This window comes from Podarcis gaigeae (assembly GCF_964106915.1).
Source record: "Podarcis gaigeae genome assembly, chromosome: 15".
Classification (NCBI taxonomy): domain Eukaryota; kingdom Metazoa; phylum Chordata; class Lepidosauria; order Squamata; family Lacertidae; genus Podarcis; species Podarcis gaigeae.
The window spans coordinates 43,194,508-43,217,357 of record NC_139692.1 but is presented as its reverse complement, the minus strand read 5'-3'; the positions used below and the strand labels follow the sequence as shown (position 1 = coordinate 43,217,357).

At 49.6% G+C, this 22,850-nt stretch overlaps 1 protein-coding gene across 5 annotated transcripts in view; it reads left to right on the top strand.

The window, feature by feature from the left end:
• ABR (ABR activator of RhoGEF and GTPase) overlaps nucleotides 1-22,850 on the top strand; it is a 123,916-nt gene that overhangs the window by 92,655 nt on the left and 8,411 nt on the right. The window contains exon 1 of one of the 5 annotated variants that reach the window (XM_083715056.1): nucleotides 10,300-10,738. The exons of the other annotated variants lie outside the window; for them this stretch is intronic. Within the exon in view, the coding sequence (XP_083571182.1) occupies nucleotides 10,568-10,738 (171 nt within the window). The 5' untranslated portion in view covers nucleotides 10,300-10,567. Of the gene's footprint in view, nucleotides 1-10,299; nucleotides 10,739-22,850 lie in introns of those variants that run through there. 5 annotated transcript variants of the gene reach the window in all.

Sequence of the window (22,850 nt, the reverse complement as noted above, 5' to 3'; positions counted from 1 at the left end):
TTTTGCAAAATGGGTGAGATTTCTGCCTCCTAATGGGACAGTCTCTGGTACATATTGCCAAGGCGGTGGTAGTTATCTTGGAGAAGGTATGTGAGAGAACATGTGGGATGTTCCTTGGTGTGAGGCAGTGTTTTGTTTTCAAGCCACAAGGTCTTCTTGGTTGTTGCATTTCAATGAGGCAGAGGGCCTTCTCGGTAGTGGTGCCCACCCTGTGGAACGCCCTCCCATCAGATGCCAAGGAAATAAACAACTATCTGACTTTTAGAAGACATCTAAAAGTAGCCCTGTTTAGGGACGTTTTTAATGTTTGATCTTTTATCATGTTTTTAATATTCTGTTGGGAGCCGCCCAGAGTGGCTGGGGAAACCCAGCCAGATGGGAGGGGTATAAATAATATATTATTACTACTACTGCCCAGTGGGTGGCGCTGTGGGTTAAACCACTGAGCCTAGGGCTTGCCGATCAGTAGGGCAGTTTAAATCCCCATGACGGGGTGAGTGCCCGTGGCTCAGTCCCAGCTCCTGCCAACCTAGCAGTTCGAAAGCATGTCAAAGTGCAAGTAGATAAATAGCTACCACTCCAGTGGGAAGGTAAACAGCATTTCCGTGTGTTGCTCTGGTTTGCCAGAAGCGGGTTAAGTCATGCTGGCCACATGACCTGGAAGCTGTCTGCAGACAAACGCCGGCTCCCTTGGCCAGTAAAGCAAGATGAGCACCGCAACCCCAGAGTCGGTCACGACTGGACCTAACAGTCAGGGGTCCCTTTACCTTTACTACTACTACTACCACTACTACTACTGCTACCTTGCCTTCCTTTTTAAAAGTGAGTGCCCTTCAGGCCATTATTGGCAATCCTTGCTCCAGGGATCACATGCCTTGTTTGGGGGCATTGATCAAGAGGCCCTTTGCTCCTCCACTTGCTAGGATGTCAAAGCGATGCAGTTCAACCCGTCTCCCTGGGTGCCAAGCTGCAGGCGGCACCACTTCCTTTGTGCCACTCTGCCAGGCTCTCCGTGGGTGGGCTTGCTTTTTCCTCTTTCCTCTCTGGCATGCTGCGGCTTTGTCTGGCTTCCTGCTTCTTGTCTCCAGCCCATCTGTATGTTCGCAAGCGCGTTCTGGAGCGTATCTGGTCTCTGACAAGGGCGCAAATTGTACTTGGCTTGCAGAGGGTCAAATCTTGGCATCAAAGTGGAATACGTCTAGTTCCAGAAATGTGGTTCTTTGGAGTCTTAACGCCCTTCAAGGTGGCTTTGCATCAGATAAAAAACCTGTGGCACATTTATGCAGGGAGAGTTCCCTGCTCCTAGGCCTGTGTGATGGTCTTTCCCTAGTACAGCCTTTGCTGAACAGATGCCTTATAGATGTGCAGAACTACTGGGGCTGATGGGAGATGGATTCCAAAACATGGGTGGAGCTGGTGGGAATTGTGGTCGAAAACACGGCCGTGCCAGCTGCAGCTGATGGCAGCTGGACTCCAAAAGATCTGGAGGCCCCAAGCTGGCAAAGGGCTTCCCTGGTACAACTTACTTTGTGGACTCTCTATTCAGTTTCAGTGAGTTTTATCTGCAAAGGTAACTCACTCTTTCCATATTTTGGCGGACACCACCTGCAGTTCTTAGGGAGACTAAGTTTCCAAGTGACTCACATCTCTGCTGTTGTACGATTGACCTAGTTCTCCATTTACGCGGCTGTCCTCTGACCCAGGGTCGGAAATACCCTGCTGGCTTTTCAAAGATGTGTCTCAAATGGCCCATCCTTCAAAATGGGAGATGATTTGTTCTTCGGTGATGATTCCAGAATAATGTAGAGTTGCCACTATTTTTAAAAACTGACACAGGCTGAGGCACCATCAGAGTCTGTGAGCAGACCGACTGTTTTGCTGGGTGTCTGAGTGTTCTCATAGCAATGTGTTGTCTGCTTTTGGGTTTTGGTTTATTTTTCTGAGTTTTTTTCTGAGGTGCATCAGAAGCTAAACTTGCCACAGGATAGTTTTGGGGAGGGGTGTGGAGGAAACCTGGATCCAAAGACCTGTGCAAAGCTTCAGTGTGAGTTTTCTTCATCTACATTTGAATGCTGGGACCTTGGTGCCATATCTTGCAAACACAATTTTATTTATTTGTTTGTTTGTTTCATAAAATTTATAACCAGTTGATGGTAAAAAGAAACAAAACCCTCAAGTGGTTTACAAAAAAGATAAAACAGTAAAATTATCCATAAGAAAATTCACAACAATAATTTCAGACTTTCAACAAGTTAAAATAGCAATAGACTAAAATCAGATTAAAACTCATAAGAATTTAATAAGTACTTGTCTGCTGGATCGGGCCAAAGGGGGCCCACCTAGTCCAGTATCCCTTCTCCTTGAATTATCCAATCCTCTTTCAAAGCCATCCCTGCCTCTTGCAGCAGTGAGTTCCACAGTTTAACTTCTGGCTGCATGACAAAGTCCTTATTTGCATATGTCTCAAATCTCCCAACTGTTTTTTCAGTGAGGTGCCCAAGCAGCATGTGGAGGGAGTCTGCTGTTTGAGACCTGCAAGTCCCATACCCTCCCAAGCAGGGCTGCATGAGACTACTCAGGACAGATAAAATAAAGGCTTTATTCATGCAAGAACATAGTTAAACTCTCTCTCACAGGAGGCAGTGATGGTCACTAACTCAGGTGGCAATAAAAGAGGATTAGACAAATTCATAGAGGAGGAGGGGAATATCAAAAGCTACCAGCTTGTGGGCTTCCATTTGGGTCATCTGCCTGGCCCCTGTGAGAACAGGATGCTGGACTAGATGGGCCACTGGCTTGATCCATCAGGCACTTCTTAACTGAGCAGCTCCTTGGGTCTGGGCCAGAAACCATTGGGAAGAAAGTGGCATCTTTTCCCTCTGCTGCGCTGCCCTGACTGGAGAAGGGGCAACAGCGGAAATTCTCCCTCCCTATAAATCAGTTGAAGCAGATACATCTAAACAATTGGAGCAAGCCTGCCCTGCTCTCAGGACTGCCTTCTGCCTGCTTTCCCAGCCCCTTTCCTCCCCCAATAAACACACACACACACACACACACACACACACACACACTGCCCCATATCATCTTTATCCCACGGTTGCTCTAGCAACAGTTGCTAAGACAACTGTTGAGTTCCTCTCCAATTGGGAGAGGCGGATAATGAGAGTGGAGGGAGAAATATTATCACCTGCCTGAATAGGATGCTCACCAGACACAGAGTAATAAAAGATCTATTGGTGTCATATTGAAGGGAAAGCATCTTGTATTAGTGGCTGTGGGCTGTGGGGAGTGTTTCTTTCTCAAGCCCCCCTTCCCATTGGCTTCTGTCAGGTTCTTCTAAGCTATTTGTGCCCTGAACAGAGATCCAGTTGGGCTGAATGAAAAGGAGCATGTCTGTGTGTCCCTGTTAGTTTGGGGGGGGGGGGGTTGAAAGGAAGGCGGTTCTGTTCTTGACACAGCAGAGGCTGGGGATGTGTAGAGAGAGGAGGCTGTTTGTGTATGAAATTTCAGGGCTGGTTTTCAACCATTATCCTCAATGTCGCATGTGCAAACAGACTAAACTGAGTCAGGCACACCCCCCGCAGGGTTGTAGTGAAGATAACATGGAGAGGTGGGCAGGGAACAGAACTATGCTGCTACTTTGAGGTTCTCGCAGGATAATAACAACATAATAATGAATAAGCAATGGCACTCTCCCCGCTTGTGGTTCACAGCAAGTGGTATTATTCAGAGCCTCTGACGGTGGACGCAGAACGTAGCCACTTGGGCCTAGTAGCCACTGATGGTCGTGTCCTCCACGAAATTGCCTAATCTTTGCCTTTGCTGGGAATTGCATGCAGGGAGAAAGTTGCTTCTGTTGTGTTCAGGTCCTGCTTCTCCTTGGGGTCATCTGGTTGGCCCCTGTGAGGACAGGACTAGATGGGCCCCTTTGGGCCTGATCCAGCTGCGGCCAGCTCTCTTCGGATGTTCTTAGCCAAATGCTGGAGGCCTCCTAGCCTGGAGCGGTTTCTGCGTCTGGAGGGGAGGCAGTGGATGGAAACAGCGTGGCCGTGTCATCGCAAAGGAGGCTTGCCTCAAGGAGCATGAGTCACGGCCGCTGGGGGTGTGGAGATTCCAGCCGTGTGAACCTTGGGGGCGGGCAGGGGAATCTTGGGAACCAAGGACCTCCCCAGTGGCCACAGCCCGGCCAGGCTGCCTGCGATAGGCAGTGCCCAGAGGTGTGTGTGCTGTGCTGCAGGGACGGGGGTAGGAGATGTGGGCAAGGCAAGGAGGGCCAAGAGGCCTGTGGTGAAGCCCATGCAGAAGCTCAGCCCCATCAGCATCTCCGGCTAGGGCTGGGAGAGATTTCTTGCCTGGAGAGCTGCTGTAGAAAATACCCAGCTAGGTGGACCAATGAATGGGGCCAGCATAAGGCAGCTTCCTGGCTTCCTGCTGAAACGAGCCCTTAGAATCATAGAGCTGTAGAGTTGGAAGGGACCATGAGGGTCATCCAGTCCAACCCCCCCTGCAACGCAGGAACCTTTTTGCCCCAAGTGGGGCTTAACTCAGAACAATGAGGACTGGAACCTTGTTTCGTTGTTAGAGGGTGAGCTTTGGCTCTGTGGTAGAGCCCCTCCTTCGCATGCAGAAGGTCCCTGCTTCAATCCTCGGCGTCTCCAGGTAGGGCTGGGAATATCCGCAGGGACAGGCAGTGACTTTCTAGGGTGCCAGACTATTCCACCTTTCCCTGGATGCTGAAGGTGGCTCCTCTTTTCAACCAGACCCCAAAGTCTTTTCCCTCGACCCGGGAGAGACAAAACAGTTTAGACTAAACTGCCTATGGGCAGAATCCTGCACAGACCCCCGTGTCCTCAGTCCATCGCAGATCTGTGTTGTTTTGCAGCCTCTTTCTCCCCACCCCTCCAAGTTCCAAGCTTCCCCCCCCCCCCAGTGCCTCTGAGCCCCCCTGTCCGGCCAGGAGAGCTGTGCAGACAAGGGCCCTTTTGTCAAGCCAGGAGACCTGTTTCTGGCTTCAATTAGGTGGGAGGCCTGGCTTGGGGGGAGAAGACCCCCGGGGTCAGTGGCAGGCAACTCGCTCTGTCTCACCATGGTGCACACAAGGTGGTCTTGTGAGGTTCATGGGGCTTGCAATGGTGGCACATGGCCTACGATTGACCTTCTGTGTATTGGAAGGATATGGCATGGGGCAGCTGGACCAACCCCTGGTTTCTAGTTGTGGCTGCAGTGGCGGCAGCTGTGATGGTGGCGCTGAACCTACATAAAGCCTGCTGGATCAGGCCATTGCCCATCTCCTCCAGCACCCTGTTTTGCCCTGAGCACATCAGCAGTGCTCTCCCTACTTGCGATTCCCACCGGCTGGTATTCAGAGGCATAAATGCTTCCCAAGAGAGGCATCATGGCCACTGTTGTCTTCCATGAGTAGAAGACAGAAGTTTATAAATTGAGGCACGGCATGGAGAAAGTGTATAGAGAAAAGCTTTTCCTCCTCTCTCACAACCTTGGAACTTGTGGACTTCCATGAATGCTGGAAGATTCAGGAAAGATGAAAGGAAGGACTTATTCACGCAGCCCACAGTTAAACTACGGAACTCCCTCCCACATGAGGCAGGGATGGCCACCAACCTGGATGGCTTTAAAAGTGGATTAGACAAATTCAGGGAGGAGGAGAGGCTTATCTATGCTACTAGCTATGGTTCTGAATACCAGTTGGGGGAAACCTTAGGAGGGGCGAGGGCTCTTGTGGTCCAGTCCTGCGTGCGGGTTTCGCACACAGGACTCTGGGTAGCCCCTGTGAGAAAAGGATGCTGGACTAGATGGGCCATTGGCCCGACCCAGCAGGAACTACATCTTAGGTTCTTCATTTGTCCAATCCTCTTCTGAAGCCATTCAGTATTATTCTTGTTTATAATAATATCACCACCCTGAGAACCATTATGAATGCACAATGCAGAGGATCTCTGGAGAGGCCCAGGGAGTATCTCCTTTAAAAAAAGGCCTTTTCCTGATAGCGGCTGTGCTCTCTGCCTCCTTATGGATCAATTGCATGTTATTTACGTATCAGCCTCCCTCAATCAAACAGTGCTCTGGGCAGTTCGTCAGCAGATGGAATTAAACAGCAGCCACAAATCAGCAAAGTCTCTGAAGCGGCGCAGCGTCAATCAGCATTTCGAGCCACTTGCAGTAATAATAGTTTTTGCCTTGTTAGCTACGGTCCAGCACAAACCGTAATTAGTTCAGGGAAAGGGAGTGACTAGGAGAGTAACAACCCTGGACTGCAAGGATAAGGTCTCAGCTGTTCCTTTTGCCGAACACGGTATAGTATGGGACTCGCCAACCTTTTCAGGACCAGAGGACATGTTTCAGATTTTGAGTAGGCGCCAGTCACAAAATGGCAGCAGGAGGGGGGGGGTGCATAATGCAAAATTAGAGAGTCAGCCACCCCAACAGCCTTATACTGACCATGGGGAGTCAGCTGTGTCCTGCTGGTCCTGATTGTAGAGATTGCACAATATTGATTTTGCACAAGCACACAAACGCAGGTGCTGTTGCTTTCGAGTAAGCAACAGGGAGCATTCCTCAACACCAGGGAAAACAAAAAAAGGTGTGCACATCACATTCTCATTTCACAGAAACTGCTTAGAAGGTCCCTGCACATTTTGCACCGTAACTTACTTTCTAGGAAGGCTAGAGACTTGCTTGTTTTTAAAATGGAAAGTCAAAGTCTAGACCAGTGTTTCCCAAACTCGGGTCTCCAGCTGTAGTTTTTGGACTACAGTTCCCATCACCCCTGACCATTGGTCCTGCTAGCTAGGGATGATGGGAGTTGTAGTCCAACAACAGCTGGAGACCCAGGTTTGGGAAACTAGGGCAACTGTTGAGAGGCAACTGAGTTAATCCTCACAACAACCCTGTGAGATGGGTGAGGCTGAGAGGCAGTGACTGGCCCCAGGTTACACCCAATGAGCTTCATGGCCAAGGGGGGATTTGAACCCAGGTCTCCCAGCTCCTAGTTTGACACTCTGACCACACTAGCTACATTGACAAGCTCCTTTGAGGTGTGTGTGCACCTGTTAGGCTTAGTTTGCATATTTCTCTTTTAAATAAAAAAAAGCAGAGTGCCTCTGTGCCACAAGCAGAGTGCATCTCCCTTACTGACTAGCTGCTTCAAGCTGTCAAACCTGTTAAGGCCCAGCATGCGGGGTTCTTGCTGAGACATCTGGTTGGCCACTGTGAGGACAGAACGTTTTGTTCTTAATTCTAGCTGGGGAATTTGTGAAACAGCCTTCTCCTTTTTCATTTTAGAAACTCTGCTTATTTTGCCTCGTTACATCTACGTCAGTGGTTCCCAAACTTTTTGGGGGGCCCTGCCCCCCTCCCTGCTGGTTCCATATACTCACCCGCAGTTCCCCCCTACCCTATAAAAAGCATTCAGAATAGCCATCTGCACAACCCACTGAGGAAGATAATAATAAAATTCAAAGCAGTAATGATTAATTGCACATTTGTTCGAAATCCAATTAAAACTATTGAGTTTAATTAATCCAACAAGACTGATGACCTTGATAATCGGTTGGGTTGTTTTGAATGAATAAGCCAATGATTCCAGATTGCCACCATCCCTGACCTGTTGGCTGTGCTAGAAGTCTTGCTGCATTTTGGGCAGGGGGCACAGATGTTTTACCCCCCCCCCCCAGCACCACCCAGCTTTGGAGTTTTAAGGTTTTTGTGGCCTTGGAGGACCCTCTTCAGGATGCCCCTGATGGCTGGCAGGTGCCAGAGAATGAGGCCAGCTTATGGGGGAATCCTGGAGGTTTAAAGGAGAAGAAGGAGGAGGCCTCTGCTGCTGTCTGCCCCTCCATCACCACCACATTGGCTTCTCATTTGCAAAGGAACATTCCAAACTGAGCTTGCTGTTTAACTCTTGCATTTACTCCGAGGGAGAGGGATGGAAGGAGAGACAGATGGAGACATCGGTGAAAACCTGGTGTTCTTGACTACATCTTTTTTTTCCAAATAACATTGATTACTTTTAGAATTTACAAAAAAGGAAAAGAAGAAAGAAAAAACAAAAGAGAAAAACAAAAGAAACAAACAGAAAAAACAATACAATACAAAATTTAAACAATACACAACACAACCTTAACACATTAAGCTAAACACATTAAACTAAACAAAACCCTATCCCTAACCCTAGCCCCACACAAAACAAAACAAAAACAATTTAAAAACATACATCACACCTTTTCCATACTCGGTTTTCATTCCCTTGTTTCATTGACCTCCTCTCACCTCCCTTTTTGTATTCTACTTCTATTAATTGTTTCAGCAAATCCTTTCCATATTTCTATATTTTCTGTCATACTATAAATATCTTAACATATTTTTAACCTTCATTTCCATTAAAACTAGAATACTTATATATGCTTAACTCCTTATAACATTTCTACTAAGGCCATCAAATTTCATTCCAACATTTTTCTATCACTCATTAATTTTACAGTATTTCCATAAATAAACTTTAAGTTTCCCAATCTTGTTCCACCATCCCTTCTCCCTGGTCTCGGATTCTGCCAGTCCTTTTCGTCAATTCCATATAGTCCATCATGTTCTTGACTACATCAAGCAGGGGAATCAGGATGTGTTAAAGACCACTGTTTTTTTTTGGGGGGGGGCAGGTGTTTCATCCTTGGGTGAGATCCAAAAATGCAAACCTTACCATCTTTGAGTATTATGAAAGACCTAACGTGAGCCGTGATGTACCCCCGGCACCTGTTTTCCATGCCTGAGTTATGTGGCATGGTGCAAGTGCCTCTGAGCATGGACAGAGAGCCGGGGCCTGTTGCTTGCTCATGCGTCACCACAGCCAGTTCTTGACACTGGAAGGGCAGGGCCTTCCTTCACCAGCAGGTTGTCAGAAGGAGTCGCATTTATACAGTGGTACCTCTCGTTACAGACGCTTCAGGTTACAGACGCTTCAGGTTACAGACTCCGCTAACCCAGAAATAGTACCTTGGGTTAAGAACTTTGCTTCAGGATAAGAACAGAAATCACGCGGCAGCGGCAGCAGCAGCAGGAGGCCCCATTAGTTAAAGTGGTACCTCAGGTTAAGAACAGTTTTGGGTTAAGAACGGACCTCCAGATCGAATTAAGTTGTTAACCCGAGGTACCACTGTACTTCACTGCAGGGCTTGCTGACAAGACTTTAAAAAGCTGACTGCTGGCTGGGGCCAACGAGACTCGTAGTCCAAGACGGCACCAAGTTGGGGAAGTCTGGGGAGGACTCTGTGTGCTTGAGACCCTGAAAAGCAGCTGTTAGTCAGAGTAAACAACACTGGCCTAGATGGACTAATGGTCTGGTGTAAGGCTTTATGTTGTTAAGAAATGGAAGCGCTTTGGCTTCAGGTTCTGTGTGTTCTCGCAGAGAGCATGTGTTGAGATGCACACCTGCATTGTGAGGGAATTGTGCTCAATCTTGAACGCATGCCGCAATCTCGGAGCGCCAGATAATAGCTGGGCCACAAGACCCCTTCAGAAATAAGTGCTGGTTTGGTATATCCATTTGAGTGTTGGACTGAAAACTGTGGAGACTCAGGATTTTATCCAAGGCTAGTCCTGCTCAGAGTAGACCCACTGAAATGAAAGAACATGCCTGCCTTAGGTTCATTAATTCCAGTGGGTCTCCCCAGAGTAGGACAAGCGTGAATACAGTCCATAGATTTGCATCCTTGATTAGTATATTGGGTGATATCTCTCAGCCTGGTCTACCTTGCAGGGTTGTTTTTAGTATAAAATAGAGGAGGGAAAGAAAACAATCATAACAAACTTAGATGTTAGCAACCCAACAACCCTTACTTAGCTTAATTCTCAACCCAGTGCATTCTTTTGCTCCCAGATCTACCAATTAGCAGCAGCCTCTAAAAGTTTTCCACTGATTTTCTGTCTGATATAAAAGAATCTAGACCAAATAACGGAGCCAAGGGGGTCAGAAAACTGTCTTGTTTTGGTAGCTTGTGCTCAGGAGGGGACATCTGGCTGGCCGCTCACATGGACAGATGGGTTAGCGCCTCCATCTGATGATCCAGCATAGGGAGATATTGATGCTGCTTTTATCGAGAGCTGCCCACCCCCTAAAAGGCACCAACCCAAGGGCCACTGGCAACCCATTGACTAATCCTCTTGAGAAAGTCTGTGCACGACTTAGGGAAGAGGGAAGCAGCCTGGCGCTTGAGGGGTTAACGCAGTAGAGGGAAAGGGGGGGTGGAGAAGCTGCTAGGAAGGGGGCGGAACAGAGACTGGCTTTCCTTGCTCCAGCCTGTGAGAGGGAGTGTTCCCCTCAAGTCAAGTCGGAGAGGATGCTGGAGAGATGAGGGGCTCTTTCTTGCAAAGTCTCTGAGGTTGCACGGGAACCGGCTGTCTCCAGGATGCCCCCCACCTCAAACTGCTAGCCAAAAGGGTAATAGACCCTCTCGGAAATCTTTGGCATCTCCTCATCCATTGCTGATTTCCAGGGGTGCTCCCCGCACCCAAGCAACCCCCCCCCCGCTGAAGTGGGGAGAAAGCCAGCAAGATGACAGAGGTGCTGGTGCAGACCCCCGAATGCCCGCTCAACCTGGCCTCTGAGCGGCTGGACCACTGCTCCCTGGACAGCTTGGAGGAAGAAGCCTCCGAGGGCAAGCGGACCCCCAACACCGGGTCCAGGCTGTGGGGCCGGGTGCGCAGCAAGCTCCTTCGTCAAAAGGTGGGCTGGGGGTTGCTCTTCCTTGCATCTCTCTGCTTATTTTGGGAGGGGGAGAGGGGAGAAATGATTGGTTCATATGCTGCTGTCTCCTGCTGCAGTGAAAGGCATCACTTTTGTGGCTGCACGGTTAAATTTTGGGGGAGCAGTGTTCTCAAGACTTGTCTCCTTTTCCAAACTCCGCATCAACTTGCAGTTCTCTCCCTCCTCCAGCGGGTGGGGAGTCAAATTGCCTCTCAGGGTATACCCAAGGCTTTCATTTCAGACCCCCCTTTTTTCTCTCTTAACAGCCTTGCTGTGGGAATCCCCCACCCCACCATGTGAAATAGCTACTACAGCTTCCTTACCCTAATCTCCTGCTGGTGCCTTCTTTCGGTCATGGCATAATGTAGGGTGGGAGTTGTACATACTGAGATCTAGCTGCTTGTGGAGTTCATGGACTAAGAGGGTGATGCGACATGTAAAGGAGAGTAGCTGGACGGTTCTGACACTTGTTAAGGCTCCATATTTCTCAGGCTAGGGAGATAGTTTGGATGTTTTCTGGCTGCCTCAAAGTTGGTTAATTTCTTTTTAAAAAGAGATCTTCATTTTTACCTTCATTTCATAACCTCATAAACCTTGGGGCTGACTGGCTCTTAAAGCAGCACAGAAGGTGTACTCTGTGGGGTTTTTAGAGAGCACTCGTAAGAATAGGTTCTGGGGCTGAGATCGCTCCCAGTCCCTTCCCAGCTGGCAAGACTACAGCATGAGTTCTCCCCAAAGTGTAGTCTCTTAGGAGAGGAAGGGTCAGCGCTCCTGGGCTGCTGACATGCAGGGAATGTGAGATGCGCTTTGTGCAAACGTCACCAGAGCTACTGGCATTTTTTTTTGGTTTTGTTTCGTCCTTTCAAAGGTGACAGCGGAGGGACGTGCGGGTCAAAAATGCTGCCTCAGGGCTTCCAGGGGACACCCAAGGACTAACTGCACCAGGCGTGGGACACCCCAGCCTTCCTGCACACACTCAGTCGTCTTATCCTTGCTGGAATCTTCTAGCCCAAAGTTCCTTAGTGTTTTGCACGTGTGTTTATGCAATCTCTAGGTTTCTAGAGGTGCATAAAAAGACTGACTGCCTTAATGCCTTTTCCTGACTGTAGCTTTGAGAGATGGGATCAGTGGCGTAGCGTGGGGGGTGCAGGGGGGGGCCAGCCGCACCGGGCGCAACATCTGGGGGTTAGGGTTAGGGGGCGCAAATCCACGGGTTAGGGGGCGCAAATCCATGGGTTAGGGGGCGCAAATTACTTGCCTTGCCCCGGGGGCTGACAACCCATGCCACTGGATGGGATGGGGGGAGCCTGCTTTTCAGGATGCTCAAGGTTCAGCCGCTGGCCTCTCTGGGTAGGGCTGGGGGTTTTCTTTGCCCAAAATCCTGGAGAGCCGCTGCTGGCTAGCATCGAACGCTCCTGAGCTGGATGAGCCAGTGGTGCAGCTTCCTCTGTTCCTGTTTAAATTGGCCCGTCATTCCTTAATTCCGAACCATGAGGACCGGGATCTTGTTTTATTGTTCCAAGGAAAGGGCTGCAGCTCAGCCACACAGCATCTGCTTGCAGTTCCAAAGGGCTGACCCGGTCCCTTCAAGGGCCGCAGTGGTGAAAAAGTTGTTCTGTACCCCTGGCGTTCATATTGCAGGAGGTCTGGAGAGGGGCCTTCCCTCATGCAACTGTTTTTATAAAGTGGGGGCATGATTTAGTTAGGAGTGGAACTTGTGGATTTAATTAACAGCCCCTTTCCTCTCCCCCCACAGTTATTTGAGCTCTGACACCCCTTACAGCACCTTCTGTGTCTGCTTCTATATAGGTGAAGTCAAGACCTCTGATCCTCAGCTCTTGGAAATGGGTTGTGTGTGTGTACTCAAGAGTCCTTAAGGTAGATCAGCAGTTTTGAACTGTAGCACCCTTAAGACAGGGTGCAAGAAGAGATGGTATGTGTGTGTCCCATCCCTTTAGGTGTGAAGTTTGGGGGGGGGGGTCCCGTGACAGTTTGTGAGGATCAAAGGACCATCAAAGTTTGTTGTGCCAAAGTTTAATTTCCAGGGAGCACAAGGTGCAGTTGTGGTGTGTGATCTGCGTTAATTCCCTGTGGTTTTTGTTTTTCTTTACACTGGCTGCCCCAAGGAAACTGAGCCCACAGGGCCAGGGGAGGGTCTCCTTATAAAGACTATTACTGACTCTCACTGTTCTGCCTGGCTGGTTTTGTTGAGCTGTAGCGCTCAGGCACCATTGACCTGATTTTTGTGCCTCCTGCTGATTGGCTGGCTGGTCTCCAACTCACCCAGAGGTAGTGTCCTTTCCTGCTGTTTTACTGCCCTGGGGGGCCACTCCATGACACAGCAGGATGATATGCCTTCAGCAGAGGGTGCCTGTTGCCTCCCTGTGCGAGTCACTGATCTGTGTCAGAATTCTGGGTCCACAACAGTCAGAGTCTCTCTCTCTCTCTCTCTCTCTCTCTCTCTCTCGTGTGTGTGCTAACAGTCAAGCATATCTTTACTTCAGAGGATGGGAGCCCCCACCTCAAAAAATGGCTAGCATGAATTTTGGGAACACTGCTGCACCTCCCTTTCATTATTATTTATTTTGTTTATTAATAGCTTCCCATTAGGCATACCAAAGCAATGTACAATACAGTGGTACCTCAGGTTAAGTACTTAATTCGTTCCAGAGGTCCGTTCTTAACCTGAAACTGTTCTTAACCTGAAGCACCACTTTAGCTAATGGGGCCTCCTGCTGCTGCTGTGCCGCCGCACAATTTCTGTTCTCATCCTGAAGCAAAGTTCTTAACCCAAGGTAATATTTCTGGGTTAGCGGAGTCTGTAACCTGAAGCATATGTAACCTGAAGCGTATGTAACCCGAGGTACCTCTGTAAAGTGACATAAATATAAAACAGTTTACACACACGCACGCACAAAAAAACATGGCAAATGATTTCTCCCCTTCTGGGAGCAGAGATCAGGTTGATGGCTTAGCGCTCCCTCCCCTTGTTGCTTTGCTGTCTGCCAGGAGGGAGCCAGGCTCTCTCTCTGGAAAGTGGTTATTGGCCAGCAGGCTTTCTGGTCCAGTGGGGCTGAGCGGCTGTTGCCATGCTAACTGTCTGGTGATGGGAATTGGAGCAGAGCAGCTGGTGAGGCCTAAAGCGCCTGGGTGGTGCTGCAGAGCTCCCAGGACGATGCCTGAGGATGACGGCCCCCTTAATTGGAGGGCGTCTGCATGGAATTGATCCGGACCATCTATGCATGCCATAGAATTGCTGGGCTGTTGGGGGCGGGGGCGATCTGGACCTCTGAGGGTCTCCTATCCAGTACAGCCGCCAACAGCATCTTGGCTGAGCCTGTAAAGGCTGATAAGGCCCAGGGTGTCGGGGGCCGCAGGTCACCTTCTGTGATGGGACCAGGATATTTCCCTGGGATCCTCAGCAGAGGACAAATCTCCTTAGGCATTTTTTGTGCCAATTTGATTTGCTGTGACTCCCCCTTATCCGCTTAATACTTGAGAAGTTTGTGAATGAGCCATCGTTTTCGTGGCAGCACCCCTGCTTTGAGTGTAGAAGGTCCTGGGTTCAGTCCCCAGCACCCTCTTGCCTAAAACCCTGGAGAGCTGCTGCCAGTCCGTGCAGGAGATCAAGGGGCCCAGTGGTCTGACTCGATAGAAGGCACCTTTCAGCATTTCTGTTTTCACCCCTTCAGATCAGACCCTCGAAGACTAGAGCCTTGTTTTTAATATTAGGGGAGGGACCCTGAGATGCAGCTTCCTACATTATTCCCTTGCACAACTAGACATGGCTGCAATTTTCTGCTCTGGCTCGCCCTGCAGATCAGCTTGAGGGGAAGGGACATTCTGTGCATGCTCAGGGCGACTCTCTCCTTCCCTTCACCCATTCAGGGCTGGGCTCCAGTAACTCTGCTGTGGCTGTTGCTGTTTTTAATTAGAAGCACGGGCCCCCCTTCTTTTGAGTGTGTCTATCTACGTGTGCAAGGGCGGACGGGGGGGATGTGCAACAGGTGGCCATGCTTGTTGTCCGCCAAGGTTGGCACGAGGCCCTCATTGAGATGAGATGCTAAGCAGGCAGGAGCAGCAGCTGTGCGCGAGAGAGAGCTTGTTTCCTGGGGTCTTTTGTGTTCAGCTCTCTCTACGGGGGATGGAGGCGGCGCCCGTCTCCTGGAGCTGGTGTGCGCTCTTGTTGGGGGGTGGCAGGGGTGTGTGGCTTTCCTGCCAGAGATATCCTTCCCTCTTTTCCATGGGACCACCCAGGATCCAGGAGGTGACACTTGACGTATCAGCAGCTCTCTTTCCCCCAACTCCTTTCCCCAATGGAAGATCACATCACACCCGATTCCAGGCCAGATGGTGCCGGCCCTAATATTAGGCAAAGTGAACCAGCTGCCATTGATAGCCTTTGTTCTCTCTCCACCGTCGGAGGCAGTTGATGCTTCTGAATGCCGGTTGCTGGGAATCGTACGCAGAAAGAGTGCTGTTGTTGCACTCAGGTCCTGCTTGTGGGCTTCCCCATAGGGGCAATCTGGTCGGGCACCATGAGGACAGGCGGCTGGGCTGGATGGGCTCACTTTGAGCTGGTCTAGCAGCTGCAAGACTCTTCTTCTGTTGGAGGACAGAGTGGACTGTGTCCAATGGGTTGCCTTTTGCCCACTGAGCTGCCTCCAGGTATCCTGGGGGATACTGTCTAGTGACAAGACTTGAAGTAAGATTTGGCTGTCCATCCAGCTGGTTTCTGCACAGTGAGCTTGGGAGGGGATTGACTTGTCCTCCTGGCGGGCAGCAAAATGTCTTGGGCCAGCATGCCAATGGTCAGGAATGGACTGGAGTTGTAAACCAATAACATCGGGTGGGGGAGGGCACCCCCCCTGGTTGATCAATTTAGCACACTCCTTTTCCCCCAAGGGGCAGAAGATGGCATACATGGTGTAATGGGACTTGTGACGATGGAAGCGCACTGGACATTTACTTAGCATTAAACTAATTAATGTTTAATGGGACATCCCCTCGACCTAATCCAGTTTTGTGACCAGACCACCTACACCCTGACAAGCGCTGCTTGGAGATTCAGGGCAGAGGGTCCCACAGCTGGTCATTGTGAACGGTGAGGATAGGCTTTAAAATGGGGTTAGACTAATACATGGCTGTGTGTGTTTGTTACAGAGGTTGGTTGTGGGGCTGCCACATTTGCCTTGACAGACAACCCACTGCTTCTTATGCCCTCCTGCTTGTGAGCTAAGCTGTACTTAGATCATCCAATCTAGCAAGACTTCATTGTTGCTGCTTTTCTGGTGTGTGTGTGTTTTGCTCTCCCCGCCCTGTTCCTGAAGGTTGCCGAGTTGGTGTCTCAGCCTTTTTCTGCAGAAGATCTCCGCTCTCTTCTGCTTGCATCGCCAGTCCTCGCCAGAGCACAGCAGAGGAGGTTGGCACGCCAGGTCTCAAGGGCCCTTTCGAAACCTGAGACCATCCCGGCATTGTGGATGTGCAGCGACACCTGATGTGGTGTCGCTGGGGCAGGTTGTGTTACCATTGTCATCACCAGCACCATCATTTCATTCATGTGCCATTTTCACAACTGTGAGGAAAGGCTGCAGTATCTGGGGCTTTTTAGTTTATAGAAAAGGCAAGAGAGAAGTATATGCAATATATATTTCTCTCTATCTCGTAACACTAGGACTTGGGGACTTCCAATGAAGTTTAATGTTCTAAGTTTCAGGACAGATTTTAAAAAGGAATTCTTTAACTCTGCAGCGCAGAGTTAAACTATGGAACTCTCTCCCACAGGAGTGATGACCACCAACTTGGAAGGCTTTAAAAGAGGATTAGAAATGATGGCTTTGTCTCCACAGTTAGCAGCAGCAATGCTTCTGAATACCAGCGATGGCCGCCAACTGGGATAGCTTTAGGATTCAACAAGTTCATGGAGGAGAGGGGCTTTCAGTGGCTATTAGCTGTGATGGCTATGAAGCTAGTAACACCTTCTTTAATGGGGTGACAGCAGAACAAAAGCCGGGGCTGATGGGTGTTCCAAAACCGCTGGAGAGCGCCAGGTTGGCCAAGGCGCTGGATAGCAGCCTCGGGATGCCCAACCTCTCCCCAGCCACCTTCAGCTCTCTTAAAAGCAACAGCGTTCTTTGTCGTTGGAGTTGTGGACCTTCTGTGGTCTCACTATCTGGAGCCCTGTCTCCCGCCTTCAGCGCCCTATTTTTAAAGTATCTCCCTTTTGCAGACATGAAACTGCCCAGGTATGAAGAGCTGCAGCAGAGGCCCATCTGTGTGCCCTTCCGTCGTGTGGGGTGGGGTGGGCAGGGGACCCCAAAAAGCCCCTTTTGCTTGGCACTTGCTCAACTTTTTTCAACACCAGGGGAAGACCCCCTCCTCTTCCTAATTTTTGTGCTTCTGCTCTTCTTCTCCCAGACCCATTTTTTGATTCTTTTAACTTTTTTATCCAGCTACAGAAGAATCTTTTTTTTTTTTTTTTTAGCTTGGTGTTTATAGTGGGTTTTGTGTTTTTTAACTCCCAAGCACATTGAGATGTTTGCTTAGACCTGAAAAAACAGCATATGTCTGAAATATTTAAAAAGTGAGCTGGGAGTGGGGTGGGCAGAGCTGTTGCATAGCTGTCAACTTTTCCCTTTTCTTGTGAGGAATCCTATTCGGAATAAGGGAATTTCCCTTTAAAAAAGGGAAATGTTGACAGCTATAACTGCTGTTGTGAGGTGCACACACAAGACATTTGGTGCAGTATTTTTTTAATACTTTTTTTTTTTTAAGGAGGCTTTAAACCTATAAGTTACAATAGCAATGAATGGTATTTTGCTCTGTGGAGCATCTCGCAGCTCAGGCGGGAGCTGGATAGTAGTCCTTCATCCAAGCCCTACAGAGCCACCCATCCTTCAGTCTCTGCCTTCCCGCGAGGCAGGGGAGCCCGAAGTGAGCAAATTTCCCCTCTCTCAGATCCGGGGTGGAGGGAGAATTCCTGAAAGACAGGTTTATGGCGTTACCCATGAGGCCAAGCTGGTTTTCATAAAGCCTTTTTCATGTAGGGCCCTGCTGAAATCCCTTCCATATGGGATCTCAGGCCACTTCAAAGGGGCAGTGTCAAGGGAGGCTCTGAGTATGGGAGCTTGCGGTTGTTTCAAATTAAGTTCAGTGCAATTGGATTGTGTTACTGAAGGGGCGGGCTAGCGCCTCTTTCTTCCCGCATGCAAGAAGTCATTGAGAAAACATTTTATTCTGAAAAGGTGGCTAACCAATTTATTCAACACCGTAAATTAAGGAACAGAGTCAACTGGGCTCCCTGAGCTGAGGATCTGGTGGGTAGCAATTGCCACGAAATAGGTACATCTGGGGGCTTGACAGGTCTTGTTTTGGGTGGGGAGATCAGCCAATGTGGTGTTGTTTGCCAGAGGCCTCAGCAAGGGATTGTTTTCTCTGCCCCAAATAAGCCCTCGCTGCTTGTTCCGATTTTGCATTGAAATAAATGGGACCAGGAAGTCAAGACGCAGGGCAGATCATGCTGTTGGCCTGGCCTCAATTTATCCTGTTCAGGATGCAGGTTGGCAGATTTGGGCCCTTTGCAAAGTGTGGATTTGTTTGGGCTTTTAGCATGCATGGGACTGCAAGACGAAATCCAGCTTTGCAAATTATACAAAAGAGCTATTGAGGATGCACGTCAGCAGCCTGATTTTTTGCTTTTTTTTATTTAAGAGAGAAGCAACTATTCCAAGTTTGCAAAGTCCTCCGTGCCTGGTTGCCTAGAAGCAAGAAATGCTTCACCAAAGGCAACTGCCTTTTTGAAAATATTTTTAAAGCTGGCGGGGTGGGATCATGAATAGTGTTGGGCTAGGGCTGGCAAGGCCCTGGGTTCAAATTCCCACTCAGCTGTGAAATTTGCCAGGTGACCTTGGGCCTCTCTCTCTCTCTCTGCCTAACCTACTTACCGGGTTATTGTGTGGATAAAAGAGACCTTTTTATATCTCCCTGAGCTGATTTGGAAGAAGAGTAGAATGTGGAAAAATATTAAAGCAATTGTTTGACAAAGTATTTTGGTGGATTAAGTAGCCCAGTTATAAGAAGTATTTTGGTGGATTGAATAACCCAATTTTAATTCATGGGGCTGCAAGTTGAGGGCATACCTTTTGGGGTATATGTAGCTGTTTTGGTTTTTAGGCTATGCTGCTCCAGGGAATGTTTGCAGAAGGGATCAACAATGGGCGTTCAGAAACATTTGGCTTTGTGTGTGCTTACTGCGCTGGTAGTTTTCTCTCACAGCCCCTTCTGTCTCTAACCAAAAAGGCACCTTGCCGCCTTGATGATTTTTGTCAATGGTTGATGACGTTTGTGATGGTTTGGGCAACATGCAAATGTCACTGACTAAACGCTCAGCAGTTTGATTAGTTGTCCTGGACACTCTTTAATCGTTTGATGACCCTGACACAGGAAGCTGCCACTGGTTCATTCTAGCGCAGTGTTTTCTACTCTGACTGGCAGCAGCTCTCCATTGTTTCAGGAGGTGAACATTCCCACCCTGACCTGGAGATGCCGCTGGTGGTACTCTCCCTCTGAGCTACACCTCTTCCCCCAAATTCCCTTGGCCTGCATCTCGCACTGTAGCTTTGCTCTAGAACCAAGGGGCATGTGAGGAGCAGATTTAGACTGAAAGTTAGAGGAAACTTCTGAACTGTGAGATCTGTTCAGCCTTGGAGCGGACAGCCTCAAGAGGTGGTGGGCTTTCTCCTCCGCTGGAGATATCTTAAGCAGAGGCTGGGATGCTGCAATTGCAACGGTCTGCATTAATTCAGCAGTGGGGTGTGCAATGTGACCTTTTGAGGGCACTTCCAACTCTGCAACGCTGATCATAGAATCATAAAATTGTAGAGTGGGAAGGGACCCCTAACAATGCAGGAATCACAACTAAAACATCCCTGACAGATGGCCGTCCAACCTCTCCTTTAAAACCTGAAAGGAAGGAGTCTCCTGAGGGAGTCTGTTCCACTGTCAAACAGCTCTTACTGTCAGAAAGTTCTTCCTGGTGTTTAGCTGGAATCTCCTTCCTTGTAACTAGGAGCCATTGGTTCAAGTCCTGCCCTCCAGAGCAGGAAGAAGACAGGCTTGCTGCATCTTCCAGCCCTTGAGACATTCTGGAGGTGGCAGTTAGTTAATTTTAATGAAATGAGAGCAGTAACTTGCAAGCGCTGTTCAGCCCTGGAGGTGTAGCTGGAGTGAGTGTCTTCGTGCGGCAGGCAACGATCCTGCCTTCGTAGAATCTCAGGGTTGGAAGAAACCACGAGGATCATCTAGTTCAGTGTTTCCCAACCTTGGGCCTCCAGCTGTTTTTGGACTACAACTCCCATGATCCCTAGCTAGCAAGATCAATGGTCAGGGATGATGGGAATTGTAGTCTGAAAACAGCTGGAGACCAAAGGTTCTAGTTCAATCTCCTGCAATGCAGAAATCTCCACCCCACGTGGGACTCGGACTCATGAGCCTGAGATTAAGAGTCTCATGCTCTACCGACTCTGAGCTATCGCTTTCAAATCACCTTCGACCCTTCTCAGGGATGGGGAGAAGGGAATGATCACCCACCTGCAGCCTTAAGGCCTCTGGCTCCGGTGGAGGGGCTGGGGAGGGGAGACTTTCTTCTCTGATGGCTCTGTGTGGGGCTCCATCTGCTTTTCTGCCAGCCCCATCCTGCAGCCTCCAGGATGGGGGCTGTGTGCTTGCGGGAGCCCGGGAGCCCTGTGTAGCATTTGCTGCCAGCAATGGTGGATCAGCAGGGCGGGACCGCACATCCCCTCTGAAGTTTGTGCTCAGATGGCTGCTCCCAAGATACCAGGCGCCCTGGGGGGAAACCGCACGCACCCTGGAGGAGCCGACACAGCGTGGGGGCCTGGATCTGCCAGCCTCATGGAACATCTGTGGCCCGAACACACGCAGGGGCTCCCTCCCTCAGATCCAGGCTCTGTCCTCCTGGTGCATTTGTGACGTGTGTATGCAACGCAAGGCCTCTAGGTTCATGGAGCTGTAGAGTTGGGAAGGACCCGACCGGTCATCTAATCCAACCCTCAAGCTAACCTGTTTGTTTGCTTTCTTGAAAAGAAACAAACATCTGCAGCGAGAGGGAAAACAGCAGTGCAACCCTGCATGGGTGGGGAAGCTCAAATGAAAGGAATTGGTTAGGTAGCAAATGTTACTTACCGTATTTTTCGCCCCATAGGACGCACTTTTTCCCCTCCAAAAATGAAGGGGAAATGTATGTGCGTCCTATGGGGCGAATGCAGGCTTTCGCTGAAGCCTGGAGAGCGAGAGGGGTCGGTGCGCACCAACCCCTCTCGCTCTCCAGGCTTCGCGCAGGTCTCTGCAAGCCGTGGGAGCCCGTGCCTGCATGCTGAAGGCTGGGCGTGCTGAGCTCAGCGCGCCCAGACTTCACACAGCTCTTCACAAGGCGCGGGAGCACTGCGCCGGGCTCCCGCTGCTTGCGGAGAGTTGCCTGTTCTGGGGGCTGGGGTCGGGGGAAGCTCGGGCTTCCCCCGCCCCAGCCCCGCGCCTGGGGAAAAAAAAAATTTCCCCCTTTATTTCCCCCCCAAAAAAAACTAGGTCCGCCTTATGGGACGGTGCGTCCTATAGGGCGAAAAATATGGTATTTGGTTTGTTGTCTCCTACCTTTCTTTGTATACTAGGTGCAGGGAACTTTTGGCTCCTGTGGAAGCTGCTGAACTACAACTCCCAGCAGCCCCTCAGCAAGTGTGGCCAATGGGCAAGGATGGGAGTTATAGTTCAACAACTATATATAACTGCCGTCTGTATTGTCTACCTGGGATAGTTCAGTTGGTAGAGCACGAGACTCTTAATCTCAGGGTTGTGGGTTCGAGCGGCACCTTGGGCAAGAGATTCCTGCATTGCAGGGGTTGGACTAGATGACCCCAGTGGCACCTTCCAACTCTACCATTATATGATAAATGTGTCTGAATAGCAGTTGCTGGAAAGCACAGGAAGGGAGAGGGCTTTTAAGCTAGAATCCTGTTTGTGGCTTTCCTGTAGACATCTGGTTGGCCACTGTGAGAACAAGACGCTGGCCTGGCCTGCCCTATACGGAATATGCCCCAGGTGCTAACCAAATAAAGGGTTCAAAATGTGCACCTGTTGTTCATGCACAGAGCAGCTCATGTGACCCAAGGTCTGAAGTCACCCCCTCCTCCATTTTATGTCCAATTTGCCAGCGTGATCCGCTTGTCTGTTACCTTCTCTCCTGTTGCACACCGGTGCTACTCTGGTTCCTGGGAAACCCAAGGGCCTCTTCTGAAAAGCCCAGCACGACCCAATTCGCCTTTGAGACAGGCTGCACTCCCAGAGTGCGGAGGCCTTTCGGAAACAGCTCAGCCGCCTTTCCCAGGAGACCACAAGCAGGGCCGTGTGGAAGACGTGGCCTTTTGAAATTTATTTTAGGAACCGGTCTCCAGAAATATCCCTGATTCATGGGAGCGTTTCTTGGTTGATCATGAAGCGGAGACGGCCATCTGTTATCTTTTTCCAACGGGGCTTTGGGTCCTGCTGAGCCTCTCCTGGAACAAGGACAACTCATGCCTGTGAAATGAAACGCTGTCCACCTCCTCCTCCTCCTCCAGGTTGCAGATGAGGGGCTGCCCCTGGATGATGGGCTTATATCCAGCCCCCAAGCCATTCGTTCAAGTGCTTGGCATTCTGTGCAACTGGACTTCTTACAGGTGTCACGTAGTACCCGTTCTGCAGCTGTAAGAAACCAACCACTTAGCATGGTACTTTGGAACTCCCTGCCTATTGACATCAGGTTGGGGCGCCTTCACTGCACTCCTTTGATTTCCTGCTATAAACATTTTTTGCTTAGACATGCCTACCAGGCATGTAGAATGTTGGCAACTGTTTTAATCTGGTTTAACAATCGCAGGGAATTCTGGGAGTTGTAGCTCTGGGAAGAGAATAGGGGTCTCATAACAACTCTCAGCACCCTTGACAAACTACACTTCCCAGGATTCTCCGGGGGCTGTTTAAAGTAGTATGGTGCTGCTTTAATTGTATACTGCAGATGGGGCCTGAATAAATCTATTCTTAT